General features: G+C 34.6%; 1 protein-coding gene across 1 annotated transcript; it reads left to right on the forward strand.

Moving 5' to 3' along the window:
• The first annotated feature begins 3,015 nt into the window (after nucleotides 1-3,015).
• LOC130956654 (laccase-14) lies at nucleotides 3,016-5,565 on the forward strand. Its single transcript, XM_057883675.1, has 7 exons — nucleotides 3,016-3,126; nucleotides 3,200-3,351; nucleotides 3,439-3,683; nucleotides 3,760-3,876; nucleotides 4,044-4,328; nucleotides 4,463-5,125; nucleotides 5,367-5,565. Exons 1-7 carry the CDS (start codon nucleotides 3,016-3,018, stop codon nucleotides 5,495-5,497), a joined length of 1,704 nt encoding a protein of 567 aa, XP_057739658.1. The 3' UTR covers nucleotides 5,498-5,565.
• The last annotated feature ends 16,376 nt before the right edge of the window (nucleotides 5,566-21,941 follow it).

Below are 21,941 nucleotides of genomic sequence, written 5' to 3' on the forward strand. Positions count from 1 at the left end.
AGTATTATCGCGTCGAAAAAACTTAATGACCTTGGAAAACTGAGTTTTAATTATAGTGGCAAAGTTAATATAAATTTAAGGTAACTCATGGTGATTAGTCATCAAATAAACCCAAGTAAAGCATGAATAATCATCAATGAAAACAACAAAGTATCGAGCTCCTCCCATAGAAGTGGTGGGAGCGGAGCCCTAAACATCAGAGTGAATAACATCAAAAGGAGAGCAAGCAAGAGAGGAATTATTGTGAAAAGATAAAGCATGTTGTTTGGCAGTTTGACAAGAAATACAATCAAAAGACTCATTAGGAACCTAACCTAAAACACCCTGAGACACAAAAGGATGCAATTTTTCTAAGGAGCTGTGGGCAAGACGTTGATGCCATAAGTGAAGGATAGAAGAAGAAGAAGAAGCAGCACAGAGATTTGGCACAGGAGGAATATGAAGATTCTCGAGTTCAAACAACCTTCCAACCTTATGTATAATCCCGATGATTTGTCCCATCTGACGATCCTGTACACGACAACCAGAAATAGAAAAAGTAACATAATCAGATCAACAAGTTGACTAACAGAAATAAGACTAAAGTTAAATTTGTGAATATAAAAAGTATTAGGGAGATTAAGAGTCGACTGGGAGATAGAAACCTTGTGTGTTGCATGCAAGAGGAAAACATTAGCAGTATTGAAAGAAGGTGTATTTGTAGTGGTAGACAAAGACGAGAAAAGATTACGCAACGGAGATATGTGATTAAAGTAACCCGAGTCAAAATATCATTTAAAATTACCTGGAAGAGTCGAAAAAGCAGCATGAGTATTACTAGAAAGGGAGATAATTGGGTTGTTGACTACATCCTGGTATTCTGGTTTCGACTCGGACGCCGTACATCCGCCCTCAAGATGATCGTTTGCCAGGGGGTGTTGATTTCCAGGTTCCCAGCAACGGCACCAATGTTTCGAGAGTTACCTGAAACGTTGATTTGGGCCTAAACGTGAGATCCAGGTCCCTTTGGGTTGCAGCGTCTAACTTGTTTGGTGCCGAGGTGCCGCCTATCCGAGTTCCTCTTGAGGAGGTGAGGGGTGGTACCTGCAAGGGACTCCGATGCTTAAGTTAGCAAGAGTATCAGTAGGTTTATAGTGTATTGGATCTTAAGTATACCTGAGAGTGTCAGTGTATTTATAGGTGATGAACCAATAACCACCGTTGAAGTAGCTCCAGTATTGATGGTGGATAACCGTCCCTTTATTAAGGGGTTGTTAAGATATCTCTTCTAGAAGTGGGTGAAAGATATTAAGGGTTAGTTATAACTCTTTCAGAGAAAAATTATCACCTTATAGCGTTTTGTCTGACCTCTCAAGAGGTTAGTCATATGATAATTGTCTTTTGGGCTTTTTCTGCTTTTAGGTCTTATGAACAATAATTATAAAATAGAATTCTCTAAGGATTCTTATAAATTACACAAAAAGTTATACCTTAGTTAATTAATTAAGTTATCAAAATTTAAATTAAATTAATAGTTAATATTAACTATGATAAATCAACATACATCTAATAATAATTAGACATGTTATAAGGAATAACTTACTATTTATAGAGAATATTGAGTAGAATTTAACTAGTATAATAATGAACAAGAAATTTTTTAACCCAGCATTTTGGGCTATGCTTCAATTTCAATCTACAGATATAAAATCTTGCATATTTTATTGGATTGGGCTGTTTGCCAATGTGTACTATCGTTTCAGCCCATTTTGTACTACTCTAATGATACCACCATAAATTGGGTGTTTTCAATAAAAATGAAGTTCGCGGAGAGTTCTGCCGGGCCCAAAGCCCAAAAAAATGAAGTTTATTATACCAAAAACAAATAATCATACCACAGTGTGTTGCGTAAGCATAATTAAAATTAATTTACGTTTATTACCAATATATATATATATAGTCTTGCATGCCTGACTTTTGTATTGGTAAAAGTTTTAATTATTTTGGTATTGATTATTCTAGTATATATATATATATATATATATACAAAAATATGTGATGACCTATGTACAAGATTTATAGAGTATTTTTTTTTCTATTTTTATTTATATATATGCTCATTTGCTTAAAGATATGTTAAATCAACCATAGGCATGATTACACAATTGCTACACAATTATCTTTTTTACTTTCAAAAAGTTTATTAAATAATTTTTTTAATATAAAGCACTTTAATAAGCATCGAACATTTATCACTAAAATCCTAAAAATAAAAATAATACTAAAAGGTTCCATATAAAATTCATGGTTAAGGATGTTATTAATGAATAATTTAAATTATAGAAATATTATTAATATAATATTAATATAATATTTTTATATATATTTAAATTATCTATTAATAGATGTTTATTAGGAGTCAACGGAAATTTTTGAAAAGTTATAATTTGTTGATAAATAGTCAACAGAAATTTATTCTTTAGTATTAATGAGCATGTTATAAAATAAATAGATAACAAATATGTAATTTTTAAATATTATACGCAAAAAAATTATAAATATTAAACTAAATATATTAATTTTAGATTATTATCTCTTTAATATTATTAATTATTTAAATAAAAAAATTAATAATATTAGAAAAATAAAAAAATAATTTAAAATTTTTTATTTAATATTTATTAATTATAGTTTAAATTTACTTTATTTAATATTTATTAATTATCACAACAATTAATAAATACTAAAAAAGATAAATTTAAATTATTTTAGTTGATTTTTTTTCACAAACATTATTAAAATTTATTCTACTATTAATATTTTCGATAATGCTAACAAGACAAAAAAAAACTAAAATTTACTTTATTTAATTTTTATTAATTATTACCATAATTAATAAATATCAAATAAGGAAAATTTTAATTTTTTTTTGTTGTTACCAAATATTTCCATAACATTTTTTCTTTTCTTCTGTCTGCACGAGACACCTTTCATTCCACACGCACTTTCGATTGGATCCCAAGTTCCCAACCAATGATGGTGATGAAGACTAGTAATGCATATTCTTTGATAATTTTTGCAGTGCTATCCGGTTGTTATCTCATTGATCATGTTGCAAATGCTGAAGTTCATCATCACAGCTTTGTGGTAAGTCTACTTTATTTCATCATGCATGCATGTTACATAACACTTAGATGAATTATGCCTTTAATTTCTGCAGATAAAATCTTCAAGTTACACTAGACTATGCAGCACCAAGAATATTTTGACAGTAAATGGAGAGTTTCCAGGCCCAACCTTGAAGGCCCACACAGGAGACACTCTTATTGTCAATGTCTATAACCAAGCAAACCATAATATAACAATATATTGGTATGTGCCTTAGCTTCTACTCTATACAATAGAAAGTATAAGTATATGCATTAATTATTGAAAGAATATTTGCATTATTTTTCAAAGGCATGGGGCTAGACAAGTGAGGAATCCATGGTCAGATGGAGCTGCTTACATAACACAGTGTCCAATTCAACCAGGTGCAGTGTTCAAACAAGTTATCCATTTGACCACAGAGGAAGGAACCATATGGTGGCATGGACATGATGGTTGGTCAAGAGCCACAGTTCATGGAGCTTTCATCATTTATCCCAAGCATGGACAAAACTATCCCTTTCCCAAACCCCATGCTGAGATTCCAATCATACTAGGTATGTACTAAATACTACTGCACCAACAAACTTTTTCCTCCATTATTGATCACTATGATTTTTGACTCTATTGAAGGAGAGTGGTGGAAGAAAGAAGTCATGAATATTCCAATAGAGGCAAACAAAACAGGAGGGGAGCCAATTCTATCTGATGCATATACCATCAATGGTCAACCTGGTTATTTGTATCCCTGCTCCGGTAATATGCTCGGAAGATAAAAAAAAAGTCAGAACTTACTTTATTTAGTATTTATTAATTTTAATAATAATTAATAAATGCTATCGTTTTTGGCTACTTTTTTTTGTTACCAAATATTTCTGTTTATTTAATTTTGTATGGTTTTGCTTTTAATATGATAGGTACTTTCAAGATGGTTGTGGAGTATGGAAAAACATATCTTCTTAGGGTGATCAATGCAGTGATGGATGAAGAAATTTTCTTTGCAATTGGAAAACACAAATTGAGAGTGGTAGCTAAAGATGGATTCTATGTCAAACCAATAGAAACAGATCACATAATGATCACACCAGGACAAACCATGGACATTCTTTTAGAAGCAAACCAACCACCTGCTCTTTATTCCATGGCCGCCAGTGCATATTTGAGTGCTGTTGGTGCTGGCTTTGATAACACAACCGCAACAGGTTTCACTCCGTTCAACCAGTGACAGATACAGAAAATTTAAAACAATATTATATACTTATAACTTTAAAACAAAAAGAAATTTTTTTTTTTGTTTAAGTCCATGAAATTTATAAGATTTCATCCATGCATGCAGGTTTGGTTATATACAATGGCTCTGAGGAAGACGGAAAAAGCCCGATTGGGTGCCGTCTTCCGCCGTATAACAGAACAGAAGTAGCAACTGAATTCACTAAGCAGTTGAGAAGCCTTGCAAGCAAAGACAAGCCAATCAAAGTACCTGAGAAAGTGGACACCAAATTGTTATTCACAATCTCTGTTAACCTGCTTAATTGCAGTGCAGATAAACCATGCAAAGGACCATTTGGTAAAAGGCTTGCAGCTAGTGTGAACAACATTAGCCTTGTGTTACCAAACATTGACTTTCTAAGAGCCTACTATGAGAAAATCCCTGGTGTTTTTGAGATGAACTTCCCCAGAAAACCAGAAAGGGGATTCAACTACACTGATGATAAGTTGCCAGGTTATGTGTTGGCAACAGAATTTGGAAGCAAGGTGTTGGTTTTGGAGTATAATGCAAGTGTTGAGGTAGTTTTGCAAGGGACTAGTGTGGTGACTGGTGATAACCACCCTGTTCATTTTCATGGATACAGCTTCTATGTGGTTGGTTGGGGTTTTGGAAACTTTGATCCAAAAAGAGATCCCAAGAACTATAATCTTGTTGATCCACCTCAAAAGACCACTGTTGGAGTTCCAAGGAATGGTTGGGTCGCCCTTAGATTCAGGGCAGACAATCCAGGTCGGTTTTTCAAACTATTTTGTCGTCGTTAATATCTTTTTATTGAGTAATACTATACATCTAAGTCTTTTTACGAACTAAATCCAACTAAGTTAAACTGGAATAATGCTAGTCGTAACTAATTTTTGTTATATTAAACCAACTTGGTTAACAAAAAGACTTGGATGTATAACATTTTGATATATTTTTGGATTGTTTAAGATTATATAAGGCTAATGAATGTGTTGAATATGATGATTAGGGGTGTGGTTTGTGCATTGTCATTTAGAGAGGCATGCAAGTTGGGGGATGGGAATGGTGCTGCTAGTGAAAGATGGTCCTTCTCCTCAGACACAAATTCTTCCACCACCTTCGGATTTACCCAAATGTTGAATCTTGTCTCCATTGCTGTCACACCAAATATGGATTATTTTACATGAGAGATTCTCCAAGTGCCTTTTCGGTTTCGGTTATAATAGTCTTGGCAGTTTGGCACCACTAGAACTCAAAATGTGACTACACAAAATAAAATTAACTTGTTATAATTGATGAGTTAGGACACTCCTATGTTATACATGGATTCATATGAGTATACATATATGACCCTATTTTACAAGCAAGTTCTTCAACCTGCAAAATCATCTTTCATATAATAAAGTTGAGAGGTGACTCCTCACAACTACTAAAATCACAACTACTAAAAGCACAGTACTTAATTAATGGTGCATATTTTGACGTAAAAACTCAGGTGCAGTTGACAGCTAAGTGCCGTTAAATAATTTGATTGATTTGACTAAATTTTTATCTAACAGCTCTTAACTATCAACTTTACATGAAGTTGACTGCACTTTGATAGAGTCAATGATAACAATGACTAGTAGTGGTATATGTATATTTATTATTGTTTGTTAGAATTTTATTATTTAATTTAATTCAATTCATTTTCCTCCATCAAATTATCAATATATATTTATTCACAGCCACGGAAGCCAAGTCACCCTAAAAGTGAAACACAGCTTTCAATTTTTGTGTCTTATACGTAATTTTAGCGTTTTCTTAAAGAATGAATTGATGCGTTGTGTCCCATTAATTCAATTTGTCTCATTCAATTTCCATATATCAAACAAAGAATAAGACATTCTTCAATAATATTCCCCAATTTTAGAAGAACGTTACTATGATCAGATCCATATATCTTAACTCTCTCGCAATTGATTTGGATCTGAGCCACTTTCATGGCTTTTTTCGGTGGTCACGACCATATGCTGCCTTGTCTTATTTATCAACCGTAGCTAGTTATACCACGGAACGTGATTATTCTCTGATTTATTATCGATTTGAAAAATCATACTCAGTTTGGTTCCATAATTTTAAGTACCTAATAAACCAAAAAAGAAGCCATATTCATGTTTGATGATGATTTTTCCTTTCACGTACGCTATGCAATTGTGGAACGTCGTCGTCGTGATAATAAAATAAAAGGATTATTATTGTTCCACATTTTTTTGAAGAACGAGAGGTTAAAATAAAAATAAAAAAAAACAAAAAAAAATAAATAATAGGATTCTGGAGAGCTAACACTTATGAACTCATTGATATTTATGAAAATGATTTAAAATGTTAGAATTGTCACCTACTCGAAGAATGAGCTACGTTCCATTTGGTAGAAATTAGAATACGAATTTTTGAAGCACTGCATAGTATGTGATTATTATTTATTAACGATTTTGACTTTGGTAGCGAGGCTGCAAATGCAATCAATATTGGGTAGGTAATTTTTTTTTGGTTAACATATTGGGTAGGTAATTTGCAGCGGACCAAATATAAAATGGGTCTAGTATGGGCCTCTATGGAGTATGCTGTGTTTCCACTTTTTAATTTGAATATGGAAACAAAAGTCGTGTTGAACTCGGATATGGGAAATATAGGTACTTCACAGCTATGTGGTGTCAGTGGAACAGAAATCTCGGACCATGCAAGTTTTTCATTAGTAAAAAATTGAAAACAACAAACAATTCGGAGGATCCGTTTTCTAGCTTCCGAAATTCATCTTTGCTCAACCACAAGTCGGACCATTCGATTTCTTAAGCAAAATTTTAAAATCAAACAACTCGTATGGTCCGATTTGTATACTAATTTTTTCAATTTTTTAACACAAATCGGATCGGATTCGATTTATGTACTCTGAATTTTTTCAACTTTTTAAACACAAATCGGAGGATTTAATTTATGTATTCCACAATTTTAAAAAATACAAAAAATTACCATGTTAAAATATATTATTCATTTTGCTTCCATATCAAAATTTTTTAGCAGCTACTTGCTTAGCATGGAGCAAAAATATTTTCTTATTCCATTGTCAAAATAGTCAAATTATTAGTAGGACAGATCCTATAAAGAAAAATTAGATATGTGAGCATTATTATTCCTCTATATGCAGGTATATGCACTTATCAAAAGGAGCTAAAGATATGTGTTGGCATATAGTTATCCTAGATAGTAAGGTAGATGGTGTTTTTGGAAGATGGATTGGGACTTGAAAACTTTATCATTGGAATTGGACCATTAACTAAGTGCTCTATCAAAGTTTAATTTGCAAGTTGCAAGCAATTGTAGAACTAACCAACGAGATGGTTGAACATAAATGAATGTGATGCATCATCATGCATGTTGGATATGAAGTGGGTGGGTGGCTTACAGTGAGGATCATATCATATGCGTCACCAAGTGGTGGACCCCACTGGAACCCGTATGAGAAGTGTGCTTTTCTGCACTCGGGTCCACCGTATCCCAGCCCCACCCCCACTTTCCCCATTCATCTCATTCTCACCTCTCATCTTAATTATGGATTTGGGATCAATACTCATTTTCTTCTATTCATATAATCATTTTTGTATCTATTAGTATTATTACACTTTATCACTACTATAATTATTTCTGTATATAACCAAAAAAATGACTAAACTAACTTTCTTCCCATTTCCAATGTTTAAATAGTAATAGTGGATTGAAATAAATAAATAAAGAAAACGAAAAACAGATGTACGTCCATTTTGGATAGGGACAAGGGTACTTTATAATTTATAGATGCCACTGAATGATGGAATCAGACACAATTATACTACACATCTAAATATTTGTATTAACTAAATTAAACTACATTTTTTTGGTGACAAATTAAACTAAATTAGTTTAATATTAACAAAAATTAATGATAAATATTATTACTCCAAGTCTTATTATTTAATTTGATTAACTTTAATTTATAATAAAATTTAGATATATAACATTACTCAATCATACAACCCACACATCTAAAACTAAATTAATTATAATATAAATTTAAATTACTATATCGTTTAAAAATAGGAAAAATAATATGTAAATTAATATTAAATTTAAAAATTAATTTATAAAAAATATTGTAAAATTTTTTTAGTAATTTATATATGATTTAATATTATTATTTAATAATAAAAAAATAAAAAAGGTACACAGTTTAATATAGATAATAATTATATTTAATTATTATTTTATAATTCAATTTAGTAATGTTATGTATTAAATTTAATTGATTAAGAAGTTTACAATTTTGTTTAGTGACATATCAAAATTAAGAGTATATACCTATTTTGGTTCTCAAAGAATTTTAAACCAGACATTTTAGTCTCCAACTAAAATTAATTACTCGAGTGGTCCCTAACAATTAATTCCGTCAGTCACTTAGGTCCTTGTCTCCGTCAACTCTAACGAAAGATAAAATGGTCCCTAAAAACTCAAACATGGGACAGAATGATCACTGACAACTCTAACAAGGGACAAAATGATCCCTAAACGACACTATTATTCTCCAATTTTTATCATATCTCGCATAACCCTAACATTCATACTCTCCTTCTTCACCTTCACAGTCTTCTCTTCCATCTTTTCCTTCATCCTCTTTAACTCCAAGATTAAGCTATGGTGTAATTGTCACACGTGTCACACCTACCTCAACATGTCATGGACCACACACTTTCTAAATCTTTGTGACTGGTACATCCACCTCATATGCACTTCACCCACCAAAAGCATCCACTTCCACGTCTTTGATAACATCACCCCAACTCCGACAACGTCCACGACATCCTTAAGATCAAATTCCACAACTACTCCAAGGACACGCCTTTCTCCACTCTCCGGCAAGCAATATAGATTGTTGAACATTAGGACATTACGAGAAGATTCTCCTTCGACATCATATGCAAATTCTCATTTGAAATAAACACCGAGTGCTTCATTCCTTCTTTCCTGAAGTCCAGGTTGGCAGACAGCTTTGATGTCGCATCCAAGCTATTACAACAAGCAATGTCGCCGTTACCGCTCATATGGAAACTGAAGCGATTACTGAACATTAGTTTGGAGAAGAAGCTGAAGAAAGCGATCGGAGTGGTGTGCAATGTGGTTATGGAGATGTTAGGATAGAGGAGGAGGGAGATGGCAACGACGACGACGAGTCTTAACAAATTAAATCAGACTTGCTGTCTAGATTCATGGGATCCATCGAAGACGACAACTAGTTGAGAGACATAGGCATTAGTTTCCTAAGTATGAATTGGTTGAGAACAAGTTGAGGATTTTTTTCTTGTGAACATTAAATTTATAGAGTGTGCATTGTATAGTTTGAAGTTACAGTGTTAGACTGTTAGTGTTATGCAAGATATGATGAAAATTGGGAGAGAATAGTGTTATTTCCTGTTGAGCCTAGTTTGATTTTGGGTTGATTAATGATGACAAACATTTAATTGGGTTGAAAAGCCCAATATTGTTTAATGTGTGTTTTATTGTGGCAGGCCCATTAATTCTCTCACAGACAAGCAATGCTACTTGTTTATTCCTTTGATGTTCCAAGCAAATGCACAAGCCCAATACTTCATCTTTATTACACCGTTCAGCAAAAATCAAAGGCTATGCATTTGGCAAAAGAAAAAGGGCAGCTGTCTACATCACAAGCAAAACAAGACAGCTGGAAAACAAAGGAAGCAACAACACAGCAAGGACAGGTGTGGCTCTGCAAAAGCAAGAAAGGACACAAAGGCACACCTCACTAACCCAAGGACAATAGCAGAGCAACATTTTGTTGGTGGTTGAGCAAAACACAAATATGCAGAAGCAAGGAGCAGCTCCTCGTATGGCAGAGATCATGGAGCAGGATGCAAAAGAAGAGCATGCCAAGGAAGAAAGAAACTCCAAGGATAGCAGAGGTAGTGGTGGAGCTCCTCAGACAGCAGGGGAAGTGGAGCAGGTTGAAGAAAGGACTGCATGCCATCAAGGACCACTCCAACAGGCAGCAAGGAAAAACAAAGAGGATAAAGCTACAATGAAGCCAAAATGAAGATATAAAACAAGCTTCAATCCAACATATGAAGTTAAGAAAGAGAGCACACATATTCAGAGCACCATCTCTAACATAGAGCTGGAATCTCTTTCTTCTACTCAAGCTTAATTCTGATTTTACGTTATGGCTGTCTTGCGTTATTTTCTGTTTTGAAAAAGGCAATTATGTGAGGTTCAAAAGTCAAGAGAGAAAAGGCAAGAGTGATGCAAAATAGCCACTGATTTCTGATGTAATTTGGGTGTATGAACTAGGATTAAGTTTCCCTTGCCAAGTTGGGTTAGCACTTGGTGAGAAGTGAATCTATGTAGATTCTCCTTCCAAGTTGGGATAGCACTTTGGGGTTGCTAAGCTTGGTGAAGAAAGCTTAGGGGTAGATACTAGTTGGATTAGGAATTAATTCAATAGTATTGGTGTATGTAATCTGAGAATTATAGTGGAAATTCCACCATGGTTTGTGGTGGAGACTGGACGTAGGATTCATGGCACTGAGAATCCGAACCAGGATACATGCTGGCCTCTTTCTCCTCTTCTTTGCTCTTTTAATGTTCTGCGTATGAGACAATTTTAAATAATCTCCTGCAACTTGAGCAACAGCAAAACAGAGTTTGAAACTTTAAGTTTTAAACTAACTTGATTCAACCCCCATTCTCAAGTTCAACTAGAACCATCAATTGGTATCCAGAGCCTGGTCTCAAGAAGGCAAGCTTCACAGCTTGGAGTAAAGATCCATGGCCAACAACATGAATCCCAACGTCGTGACTTTCACTCTCACTGAAGGGCAGTCCAACAATAGACCTCCCTACTTCAATGGCAGCAACTACTCTTACTGGAAAGAGAGAATGAGAATCTTCGTGCATTCGATCGACTAAAACATCTGGAAGATCATTCTCAACGGCCCAGACGTTCCTACCAAACAGAATGCTGATGGAGAAGTTGTGGCAAAGGAGGACAACGAATGGACAGATGAAGAAAAGAAGAAGGTTGAACTCAATGCCAAGGCAATCAACCTGATGCACTGTGCAATCAGTTTTGAAGAGTTCAGAAAAGTGTCAAGGTGTAAAACAGCGAAAAAAATCTGGGATAAGCTCAGACTCACTCATGAAGGCACTAAGCAAGTGAGGGAAACCAGAATTGACATGTTAATGAAGGAGTATGAAATGTTCAGTATGAAGAAAGATGAGAGCATCGATCAAATGTTCGAAAGGTTCTCGATAATCATCAACAATCTGGATGCCATGGGAAGAAGCTACTCTGAAGAAACCTTGGTAAGAAAGATTCTGAGGAGTCTTACTAAGAAATGGGAAGTGAAAAGCACAGCCATCTCTGAAAGGAATAATTTGATCAAAATCACCTATGATGAGCTGAGAGGCAAGCTGCTGGCTTATGAAACCACTCACATGTCTCAAGACAAAGATGACAAAAAGAAAAGTATAGCACTAAAATCAAGAATGACAGCCCAAGGAGAAGAATCTGATGACAGTTTCTCAGATGAAGAAATGGTGCTCTTTGCAAGAAAAATGAGAAGACTACTGAGATACAAAAACAAAGGCAAAGGAAGCTCTTCATCCAAAGATGTCAAGAAAGATCAAGTCAAGTTCACATGCCATCACTGCAAGGAGCCTGGTCACTTTAAGTCAGATTGCCCTCAACTTAAGAAAGGCGAAAAATCCAGGAAAGACAAAAAGAAGGTGATGATGGCAACATGGGAGGACTTGGAGAACGACACCAGCTCAGAAAGCTCAGATCAAGAAGCCCAGCTATGTTTGATGGCAGACCATGACGATGAAAATGAGGTAGATCTTTCTAACTTATCTATTGATGAACTACAATACATTATCAAAGATATCTCTGTCAGTTCCAAGAAACTCTTGGACAAGTATGCTAAATGCAAGAAAGAAAATGAGGCTTTGAGGATTGAAAATGATCTTTTGAAAAAGGTTAAGGCAAATGAAACTGGAAATGAAAAGCTTTTAAAAGAAGAAAACACTGCCTTGCGAGCTGAATTAGAAAAATTCAAACTCAAACATGAAGTTACTAATTCCACTGATTTGATTTCTGAAAACAAAAAACTGAATGAACAAATAAAAAGTTTGAATAAAGACTTAGCTAAGTTTGTTCAAGGTTCTCAAAATCTGAACAAACTGCTTGCTAGTCAAAGGTTTGGTTCTGAAAAATCAGAACTTGGGTTCAAAGAGGAAAGTAAGGCAGTTTTTAAACAAAACTTTATAAAATCTGAAGCATCCTCTTCCAAGCTCTTCAAACAAAAAAGATTCAACAAACCTCAAAAATCAGTGAGCAAGAATCAGTGCTACAAGTGCAACAGAAATGGTCATGATCCTTCTCAATGTTTCATCTTTCCTAGGTCTTTTGGTAATGATAATAAATTATATAAAATTGTTCATGATTTTAATGCTCTTGGGCAACCAAGAAGATTTCACATCAAAGGATTCAAATGGATTTGGATACCTAAGGTTAGTTGAAGAACATGCAGGTTTGCCTTGCATCCAAGAAGAAAAAGGACATGTGGTATCTTGATAGTGGATGTTCAAGGCATATGACCGGAAGAGATACTTTCTTTATTAAACTCAACAAGTATGATGGAGGATTTGTCACTTTTGGAGATAATGGTAAAGGTAAAATAATTGCCATCGGTAAGGTTGGCAAAGATTTTTCAACTTGCATAGATAGTGTCTTTTTAGTTGATGGGTTAAAGCATAATCTATTGAGCATAAGTCAATTGTGTGACCTTGGATATGTTGTAACCTTTAGGAAATCTGATTGTAGAGTCATAAATGAGAAAACAGAGGCTGTTTTGTTTGTTGCCAAAAGAAGTGATAATGTTTATGGTATCACTCTAGATGATCTAAAAGTTCAAAATGTAACCTGTTTCTCTTCAATGGAATCTGAAAAATGGATGTGGCATGAGAGGTTAGGACATGCTAGCATGTTCCAAATCTCCAAGCTTGTAAAGAGAGGCTTAGTTAGAGGTCTTCCTAATATAAAGTTTGTTAAAGACATCATTTGTGATGCTTGTCAAATGGGTAAATAAATTAAAACCTCTTTTAAACCCAAGGAAGATGTCTCTACTAAGAAACCATTGGAGTTGTTGCATCTTGATCTGTTTGGACCAAATAGGACTCAAAGTCTTGGAGGAAGGAGTTATGGCATGGTAATTGTGGATGACTATACTAGATTCGGATGGGTGTTCTTTCTTGCTCATAAACATGAGGCCTTTTCTGTTTTTGAAAAATTCAGCAAAAAGATTCAAAATGAAAAAGGTTTTAAAATTGTTTCAATTAGAAGTGATCATAGTAAAGAATTTGAAAATCAATTCTTTGAATCTTTTTGTGATGAACAAGGCATATCACATAACTTCTCTTGTCCAAGAACACCTCAACAAAATGGTGTTGTAGAAAGAAGAAATAGAAGTTTACAAGAAATGGCTAGAGCGATGTTATGTGAATATGAAATTCCCAAGTTCTTATGGGCTGAAGCTGTAAATACTGCTTGCTATGTTTTAAATAGAACACTCATTAGGAAGTTTTTAAAGAAAACATCATATGAACTTTGGAAAGGGCATCCTCCCAATCTCAGCTATTTTCATGTGTTTGGATGCAAGTGTTTCATTCTGAATATCAAAGAAAATTTAGGAAAATTTGATCCTAAAACACATGAAGGAATTTTTCTAGGTTATTCCACAAATAGCAAGGCCTATAGGGTTTACAACAAGAACTCCAAAACAATTGAGGAGACCATGCATGTCACTTTCTGTGAATCTAACAATGTTCCCAGTGTTTGTATTGATGATAATCCAGGTTTTGAAGCTGAGGTTCCATGGATTACTGAACCAGTTCCACAAAATTCAATTTCTCATGAAGTTGCATCTGTCAGCAACGATAATCCCAATTCTGCAGGAGACAATTTGGAATTATCTCCTGTCGCTGCAGAAAACACTGATGCAGAGGCAAATATTGATCAAGAGGAACCTGAATCCTCTAACCATTCAAGGAGACCAAGAGAATGGAGATTTCTGAAAAACTATCCTGAAGAGTTCATAATTGGAAATTCTTCCACTGGTAGAACCACTCGTTCATCTTTGAAAAGAGCCAAATCCAACAACATTGCTCTCTTATCAAAGATTGAACCTCAAAATGTTCAAGAAGCTCTTGCTGATCCTTCATGGGTGCTAGCTATGAAGGAAGAATTGCAGCAATTTGAGAAGAACCAGGTCTGGTCATTAGTGCCTTATCCAAATGGAAAGAAAGTCACTGGAACTAAATGGATTTTCAGAAACAAACTGGGTGAAGATGGATCCATAGTCCGAAACAAAGCTAGATTGGTCGCTCAAGGATATGATCAAGAGGAAGGGATTGATTTCGATGAATCCTTTGCACCAGTAGCTCGAATGGAAGCCATCAGATTGCTCCTTGCATATGCTGCTCATTGTGGCTTCAAGTTGTTCCAAATGGACGTAAAGTGTGCTTTCCTCAATGGCATAATAGATAGAGAGGTTTATGTGGCTCAACCACCAGGGTTTGAAAACAAAACTTTTCCTAACCATGTTTTCAAACTAGCTAAAGCCTTATATGGTTTAAGACAAGCTCCTAGAGCTTGGTATGAGAGGCTTAGCTCATTTTTATTGAAAAATAACTTTCAAAGAGGAGCCACTGACACCACTTTATTTATTAGAAATTATCATGATCATTTTATTCTTGTGCAAGTTTATGTTGATGATATTATATTTGGTTCGGCTAATGAGGATTTGTGTGCAGATTTTGCTAAGCTTATGACCAATGAATTTGATATGAGTATGATGGGAGAACTCAATTTCTTCCTAGGCTTGCAAATCAAGCAAACTGCAGAAGGCATATTCATCCATCAAGAAAAATATGCAAAGGAACTCGTCAAGAAGTTTGGGCTGGACAGTGCTAAGCCTATGGGAACCCCCATGCATCCTAACATTAAGCTTGATAAGGATGAACACGGTAGAGATGTTGATGAGACACGATACAGAGGGATGATTGGATCCCTAATGTATCTAACCTCCTCAAGGTCTGATATCATCCAAAGTGTTGGAGTTTGCTCACGGTTTCAATCAAAGCCTAAGGAGTCCCATCTCTCAGCAGTCAAAAGGATCATCCGATATATGCTTGGTACCACTGACTATGGTTTATGGTTTCCTAAGACTGATTATTTTCAATTAGTGGGTTTCTGTGATGCAGATTTTGCTGGGGATAGGATTGATAGAAGAAGCACAAGTGGCATGTGCTGCTTTCTTGGGAAATCCCTCATTGTTTGGTCTAGCAAGAAGCAAGCTACTGTGGCACTTTCAACAGCCGAAGCTGAGTATATTGCAGCCTCCTCTTGTTGTTCTCAATTATTATGGCTGAAAACTCAACTAGCTGACTATAAACTGAATGTATCTAATATTCCATTATTTTGTGATAACATGAGTGCTATTAACATTTCCAAAAACCCTGTTTTGCACTCTAGAACAAAGCACATTGAAGTTCGTTTTCATTCGATAAGAGAACATGTGCAAAATAGAAATTTAGATATTCAGTTTGTTAATTCTGAAGGTCAGCTAGCTGATATATTCACCAAACCATTGATAGAGGAAAGATTCTGCAAATTAAAAACTGAACTGGGCATTCTAACTTCATCTCTGTTTTCTTAATGTTTCTGATAATGAGATCTTTTGTGTTTTGTCTCTTAAATTGCGGTGAGATTTTTTTTTGGGCAGATGATGAGTAACCTTCTTTAGTCCATTATGAAGCCTACTGGATTCAAGCCTGATCAAAATGAAAGATGGACACTATGTGCTGAAACAGTTTTCAGAACTATGGGCTTTTTTCTTTATTGAAAACTGTGGGGTTCTTCATTTTTTTTATTGAAACAAATTTTGTTTAAGCTTTTATGAAAAGTGGGCTTTCGAAATGTGTGGGCTTAACTTCAACTTCATTCTTTTGGACCTCTGAATCTACTTCAATTTTTTGGTCTAAATTTTTTAGATTTGCATTTCATGTCATTAGGGCTTTAATTTTTGAATTGCATCCTTATCAAGTTTCATCCTTTACTTCATCTCACTTTATTTTCAAACGTACGAAAGTTACAGCTGTAACTTTCAAAACGTTTTCCAAAGATTGGATTTTTCTCTTTTCAAGGTGCAACCTTTACACTTCTCAAGCCTATAATAACTCCCCACTACATGCACCCATTCATACTACTATATCCACTCCTTCATCTTCTTCAACCTGTGCTCTATAAAATGGCTCGAAAAAAAAGAGTTGCTCGCAGAGGCTCCCACAGTGGCACCCACCGTTCTGATCACACACACTCATCTCCCTTTCATTCCCCCACTCATTCCTCACCATCTCCACCACCAAACCCTTCTCCTGATATGGCACGAACCAAGACCACTGCTCGCCGCCCTGGCGTTGTTCCTCGCCCTTCACCTCCTCCTCCAACCAACTCTCAACCAAGTTCATCCAAACCCAGCTCTTCCAGAGGAAAGAGGTCTCTTCAAGAAGACGAAGAGACAACCTACACTCAGAGTCGCCATACTCGCGGTACAGTCATTGACTTTCCCTCTTCGTTCTGTGTCTGAACCTAAGCTGTCAAACCCCATTGCCTACAAGTCTTTATATGCTGATTTTTCCCATGAGTCTTTTGATCGTCGCCATTATCAATCTCTCATGAACTATTTGTTTTTCTGCAAAGATGTTTACGAGCGTAAACTCTGTCCCCCGAAGCTTGTCAATCTTGACAAACTCCGTAGGAAAGGTCTGAACTTTACCCCATTGTTTGCATATCAAGGTTGGACATCCATACTATCCATCAAAGAGAAAGTTTACCCTGATTTGGTAAAACAGTTCTATAGCAACATGTCCTACAAAGAAGGGAGAATCACCTCTTTTGTTAAAGGCAAAGTGATCATTCTTGACAAATACCACCTAGGCAAAGCCCTAGATTACCAGGACCGAGGCCCTGATGTCTACACATCTGGTAAGTGGGACGATACGCTCAATGTTTCATACTTTGATGCCCTAAGCACTGTCTGCATCAATATCCCTCTCTTAGAAGGTAACACTCCTACTCATAAGTCTCTTGGTCCAGTCCGTGCCCAGCTGCACAGGATTGTAAACCATGTCATCTTGCCTCAGAGTGGTTCTTTTCAACGCGTCTCATTTTGTGACACACTGGTTTTGTATGCATTGCTTTCAAAAACTCCTATTTCGTTTGCTTACTTGCTTGTGAGACACATGCATGCGTGTATCAGTACCAAAAATGCTTTACCCTATGGCATGCTTCTTACAAAAAATTTTCAATATTACAATGTTGATTTTGGGGCTGAAATTGCTAAAGATTGTAACTCATATATCAAAAGGGGTGGTGCAGTAAAGAAAACAGCTCCTAGGCATCGCCAAACTGATGACAGTACTGATGTTCCCTCTATTGATGAGGATCCTCTGATTCCCCCCTCCACATCCACTACAATCAAGACCATGATACGCATTCTGAAGAATGTCCTTGAAGAATTCCTCAATCTGACAGATCTTCTTCTCCATCATGGTGCTGAGCGCAAAAGGAATCAAGTTTTGGAGGAAAATGCTCTCAAAAAGACTAAGGGAAGGATTCAGATTCTGAGAGACTTTGTGGAGGACATCGAGGTTGGCCTCACAACTTCTGACAATGAGGGAGAGGATGATGGAACCTCCGATGAATCCAACTCTGATGCCTAGCTTCTTGTTATCTCATCTGCGACTATGACTTGTTTTTTGTTTTGAACTTGTTTATTTTATTTTTGTGGGATGATTGTAACAGACTTAAACTACTCTGCTACTTGAACTATATGCACCAGCCACTAACAAATTTTGTGCAGGTTTTTTCTTTCCTCCCTTGATGACAAAAGGGGGAGAAAAGAAAGGGAATGTTAGTTTTGGCTTAGGGGTTAATAGTGATAGTTAAGAACAATGATTCTTTGTGTTGCTAAGTAACTTATTAATTCCTGTGTATCATGCCTAGTGTTAATTGCTCTGTGTTATTATTACTGTGATATATTGCTTGGAAATTTTGGTCCTGGCTGTTTGTTAAGATTTGTTCAGGTAAAGATGTAAGCCATGATCAAGGAGGAGTAATACTGGTATTGAGGGGGAGCTACTCACAATCCGAATGTCATCAAAGGGAAGTGTTCTTAACTCTTTCAAATTAAGTCTTTAATTTTCCTATTTTATCATGTTTGTCATCAAGGGGGAGATTGTTGAGCCTAGTTTGATTTTGGGTTGATTAATGATGACAAACATTTAATTGGGTTGAAAAGCCCAATATTGTTTAATGTGTGTTTTATTGTGGCAGGCCCATTAATGATCTCACAGACAAGCAATGCTACTTGTTTATTCCTTTGATGTTCCAAGCAAATGCACAAGCCCAATACTTCATCTTTATTACACCGTTCAGCAAAAATCAAAGGCTATGCATTTGGCAAAAGAAAAAGGGCAGCTGTCTACATCACAAGCAAAACAAGACAACTGGAAAACAAAGGAAGCAACAACACAACAAGGACAGGTGTGGCTCTGCAAAAGCAAGAAAGGACACAAAGGCACACCCCACTAACCCAAGGACAATAGCAGAGCAACATTTTGTTGGTGGTTGAGCAAAACACAAATATGCAGAAGCAAGGAGCAGCTCCTCGTATGGCAGAGATCATGGAGCAGGATGCAAAAGAAGAGCATGCCAAGGAAGAAAGAAACTCCAAGGACAGCAGAGGTAGTGGTGGAGCTCCTCAGACAGTAGGGGAAGTGGAGCAGGTTGAAGAAAGGACTGCATGCCATCAAGGTCCACTCCAACGGGCAGCAAGAAAAAACAAAGAGGATGAAGCTACAATGAAGATATAAAACAAGCTTCAATCCAACATATGAAGTTAAGAAAGGGAGCACACATATTCAGAGCACCATCTCTAACATAGAGCTGAAATCTCTTTCTTCTACTCAAGCTTAATTCTGATTTTACGTTATGGCTGTCTTGCGTTATTTTCTGTTTTGAAAAATGCAATTATGTGAGGTTCAAAAGCCAAGAGAGAAAAGGCAAGAGTGATGCAAAATAGCCACTGATTTCTGATGTAATTTGGGTGTATGAACTAGGATTAAGTTCCCCTTGCCAAGTTGGTTTAGCACTTGGTGAGAATTGAATCTGTGTAGATTCCCCTTCCAAGTTGGGATAGCACTTTGGGGTTGCTAAGCTTGGTGAAGAAAGCTTAGGGGTAGATACTAGTTGGATTAGGAATTAATTCAATAGTATTGGTGTATGTAATCTGAGAATTATAGTGGAAATTCCACCATGGTTTGTGGTGGAGACTGGACGTAGGATTCATGGCACTGAGAATCCGAACCAGGATACATGCTGGCCTCTTTCTCCTCTTCTTTGCTCTTTTAATGTTCTGCGTATGAGACAATTTTAAATAATCTTCTGCAACTTGAGCAACAGCAAAACAGAGTTTGAAACTTTAAGTTTTAAACTAACTTGATTCAACCCCCCTTCTCAAGTTCAACTAGAACCATCATTTCCGAACAGAGAAGATCAGGGACCATTTTGTCCACTGTTAGAGTTGTTAGGGACTATTTTGTCCTCCGTTAGAATTAACGGAGTAAAGGATCTAAGTGACTAACGGAGTTAATTGTTAGGGACCAATCGAGTAATTAATTTTAGTTGGAAACTAAAGTGTCCAGTCTGAATTCTTTAAAGACCAAAATGGGTATATACTCCAAAATTAATTTAATTTTTGTAATGATTGATGCTAAAAGATAATTTAAAATATAAAAATTAATTTAAAATTTAATAATTATAAAATTAAGAAAATTATGTATAAACTGGACTATAAAAAATAAAAAATTTAATTGAATTTTATTCACTTAATTTTATATAATTTTTTTATTTTTATTTTTAAGCAAGTGAGTGATGTTGAATACAAAAAATGATATATATTTATATATATGATAAAGACATTATATAACTAATGAATATAATTACATAAAAATAAAAATACTATGAAATACAATTACATAATCATTTAGTATATACATTATAGCAAATTTAAAAAATAAAAATAAAAATAATAGTCAATAACCAAGTTCTAATTGTGCCAAAAAAACACTAAAAGTGAAGAAAGAGAAAAAAAAAGAGGTATAAAATTATGTGAGAAGAGATAAAAAAATATGTGAAGCGAATGTTAATTTATATAATAAAAATAAAAAAAAAAGTGATGAGTATGAAAGGAGAGAAAGAATTATATTTTAATTAAATTTATATTTATTAAAAAATCAATATTAACATTAAAAATAATAATGTAACTTACATAAAAAAATAAAAAATTAAAGTCAAACACTAATTTTATAATAAAGAATAACAAAAAATAAGAAGCAGTAAATTTAATATGAGAAAATAAAATAAGTTTTATAATTCAATTATAGCGATTAAAAAAATAATGTAAAAAAATTCTATAATATTATATAAAAATAAATTATTATGAGAAAATAAAATACAATAAAAATTCTATAACATAATGTAAACATAAAAAATTATGCTACCTAAAATAAAATTAAATGTCTATGTATGATTGTGAAATTACCTTAAATTCTTTTTAATATATTATAAATAGATTGTGATAAATGTTGAACTATTTATTATTTTATTAATTTTGGTAATATGTAATTTAAAATAATTATATTAAGTAAAAATTAAAATTAGTAAAATAAAATATATAATAAAATATAAAATATATATTAAAAATAAATTAAATTATATATAATAATTAATTTTAATAGTTAATTTTAGTCCGTAACAAATAATTTGTATTGATAAAATCATAACTAGGAACCAAAATGCTTAAGCTTAACAAAAACTTATCTTACTACACGAAAACCTATATCATTAGAACGTGGCATGTTACCCTTGAATTATGGATTGGCAAAAACATTTTTCCAATTTCGCCCATATTATTGCGCTTGATTCCGATTGGTTTGGTGATCGATTTCATTAATAATACAATTCGTGTGAGATACGATTGTTCTCAGCTCTCAGAAAATTTGTACCAATTAGAACTAAGAGGACCACTCAGAACTTGATGAATAAACATTGCATGACGGTTGATGTTGATCATTCATGATTGATGAAAAAACATTGCATTTTAATGACAAACCAGTGAACTCAATTTGATACAATCGTTGTAGATATTACCACATACAGAATATCCCATCCATTTGCTTCATTTATTATACACTCCCCGAACTAAACTGCTAACTATCTAATCCATTCATGCCCGATTCGCTTTCTCCATGAAAATGACAACCTCATATTCATTTATTCTGATCCACCCTAAAAGCCTCACATCACAAGTCCAACTCATTCAGATTACCCCCCATCTAAGTAAGCTTCACATGATTCAATTGTGAACTCCTTTATAAT

Source organism: Arachis stenosperma, chromosome 10, assembly GCF_014773155.1.
Source record: "Arachis stenosperma cultivar V10309 chromosome 10, arast.V10309.gnm1.PFL2, whole genome shotgun sequence".
Taxonomy (NCBI): Eukaryota; Viridiplantae; Streptophyta; class Magnoliopsida; order Fabales; family Fabaceae; genus Arachis; species Arachis stenosperma.

Excerpts from the sequence above, each read along its gene's own strand:
- LOC130956654 (XM_057883675.1), top strand. The coding sequence starts at position 3,016 with ATGGTGATGAAGACTAGTAATGCATATTCTTTGATAATTTTTGCAGTG. Across the intron at positions 3,127-3,199 it reads TTCATCATCACAGCTTTGTG|ATAAAATCTTCAAGTTACAC; the intron begins GTAAGTCTACTT and ends TAATTTCTGCAG. Across the intron at positions 4,329-4,462 it reads TGATAACACAACCGCAACAG|GTTTGGTTATATACAATGGC; the intron begins GTTTCACTCCGT and ends CCATGCATGCAG.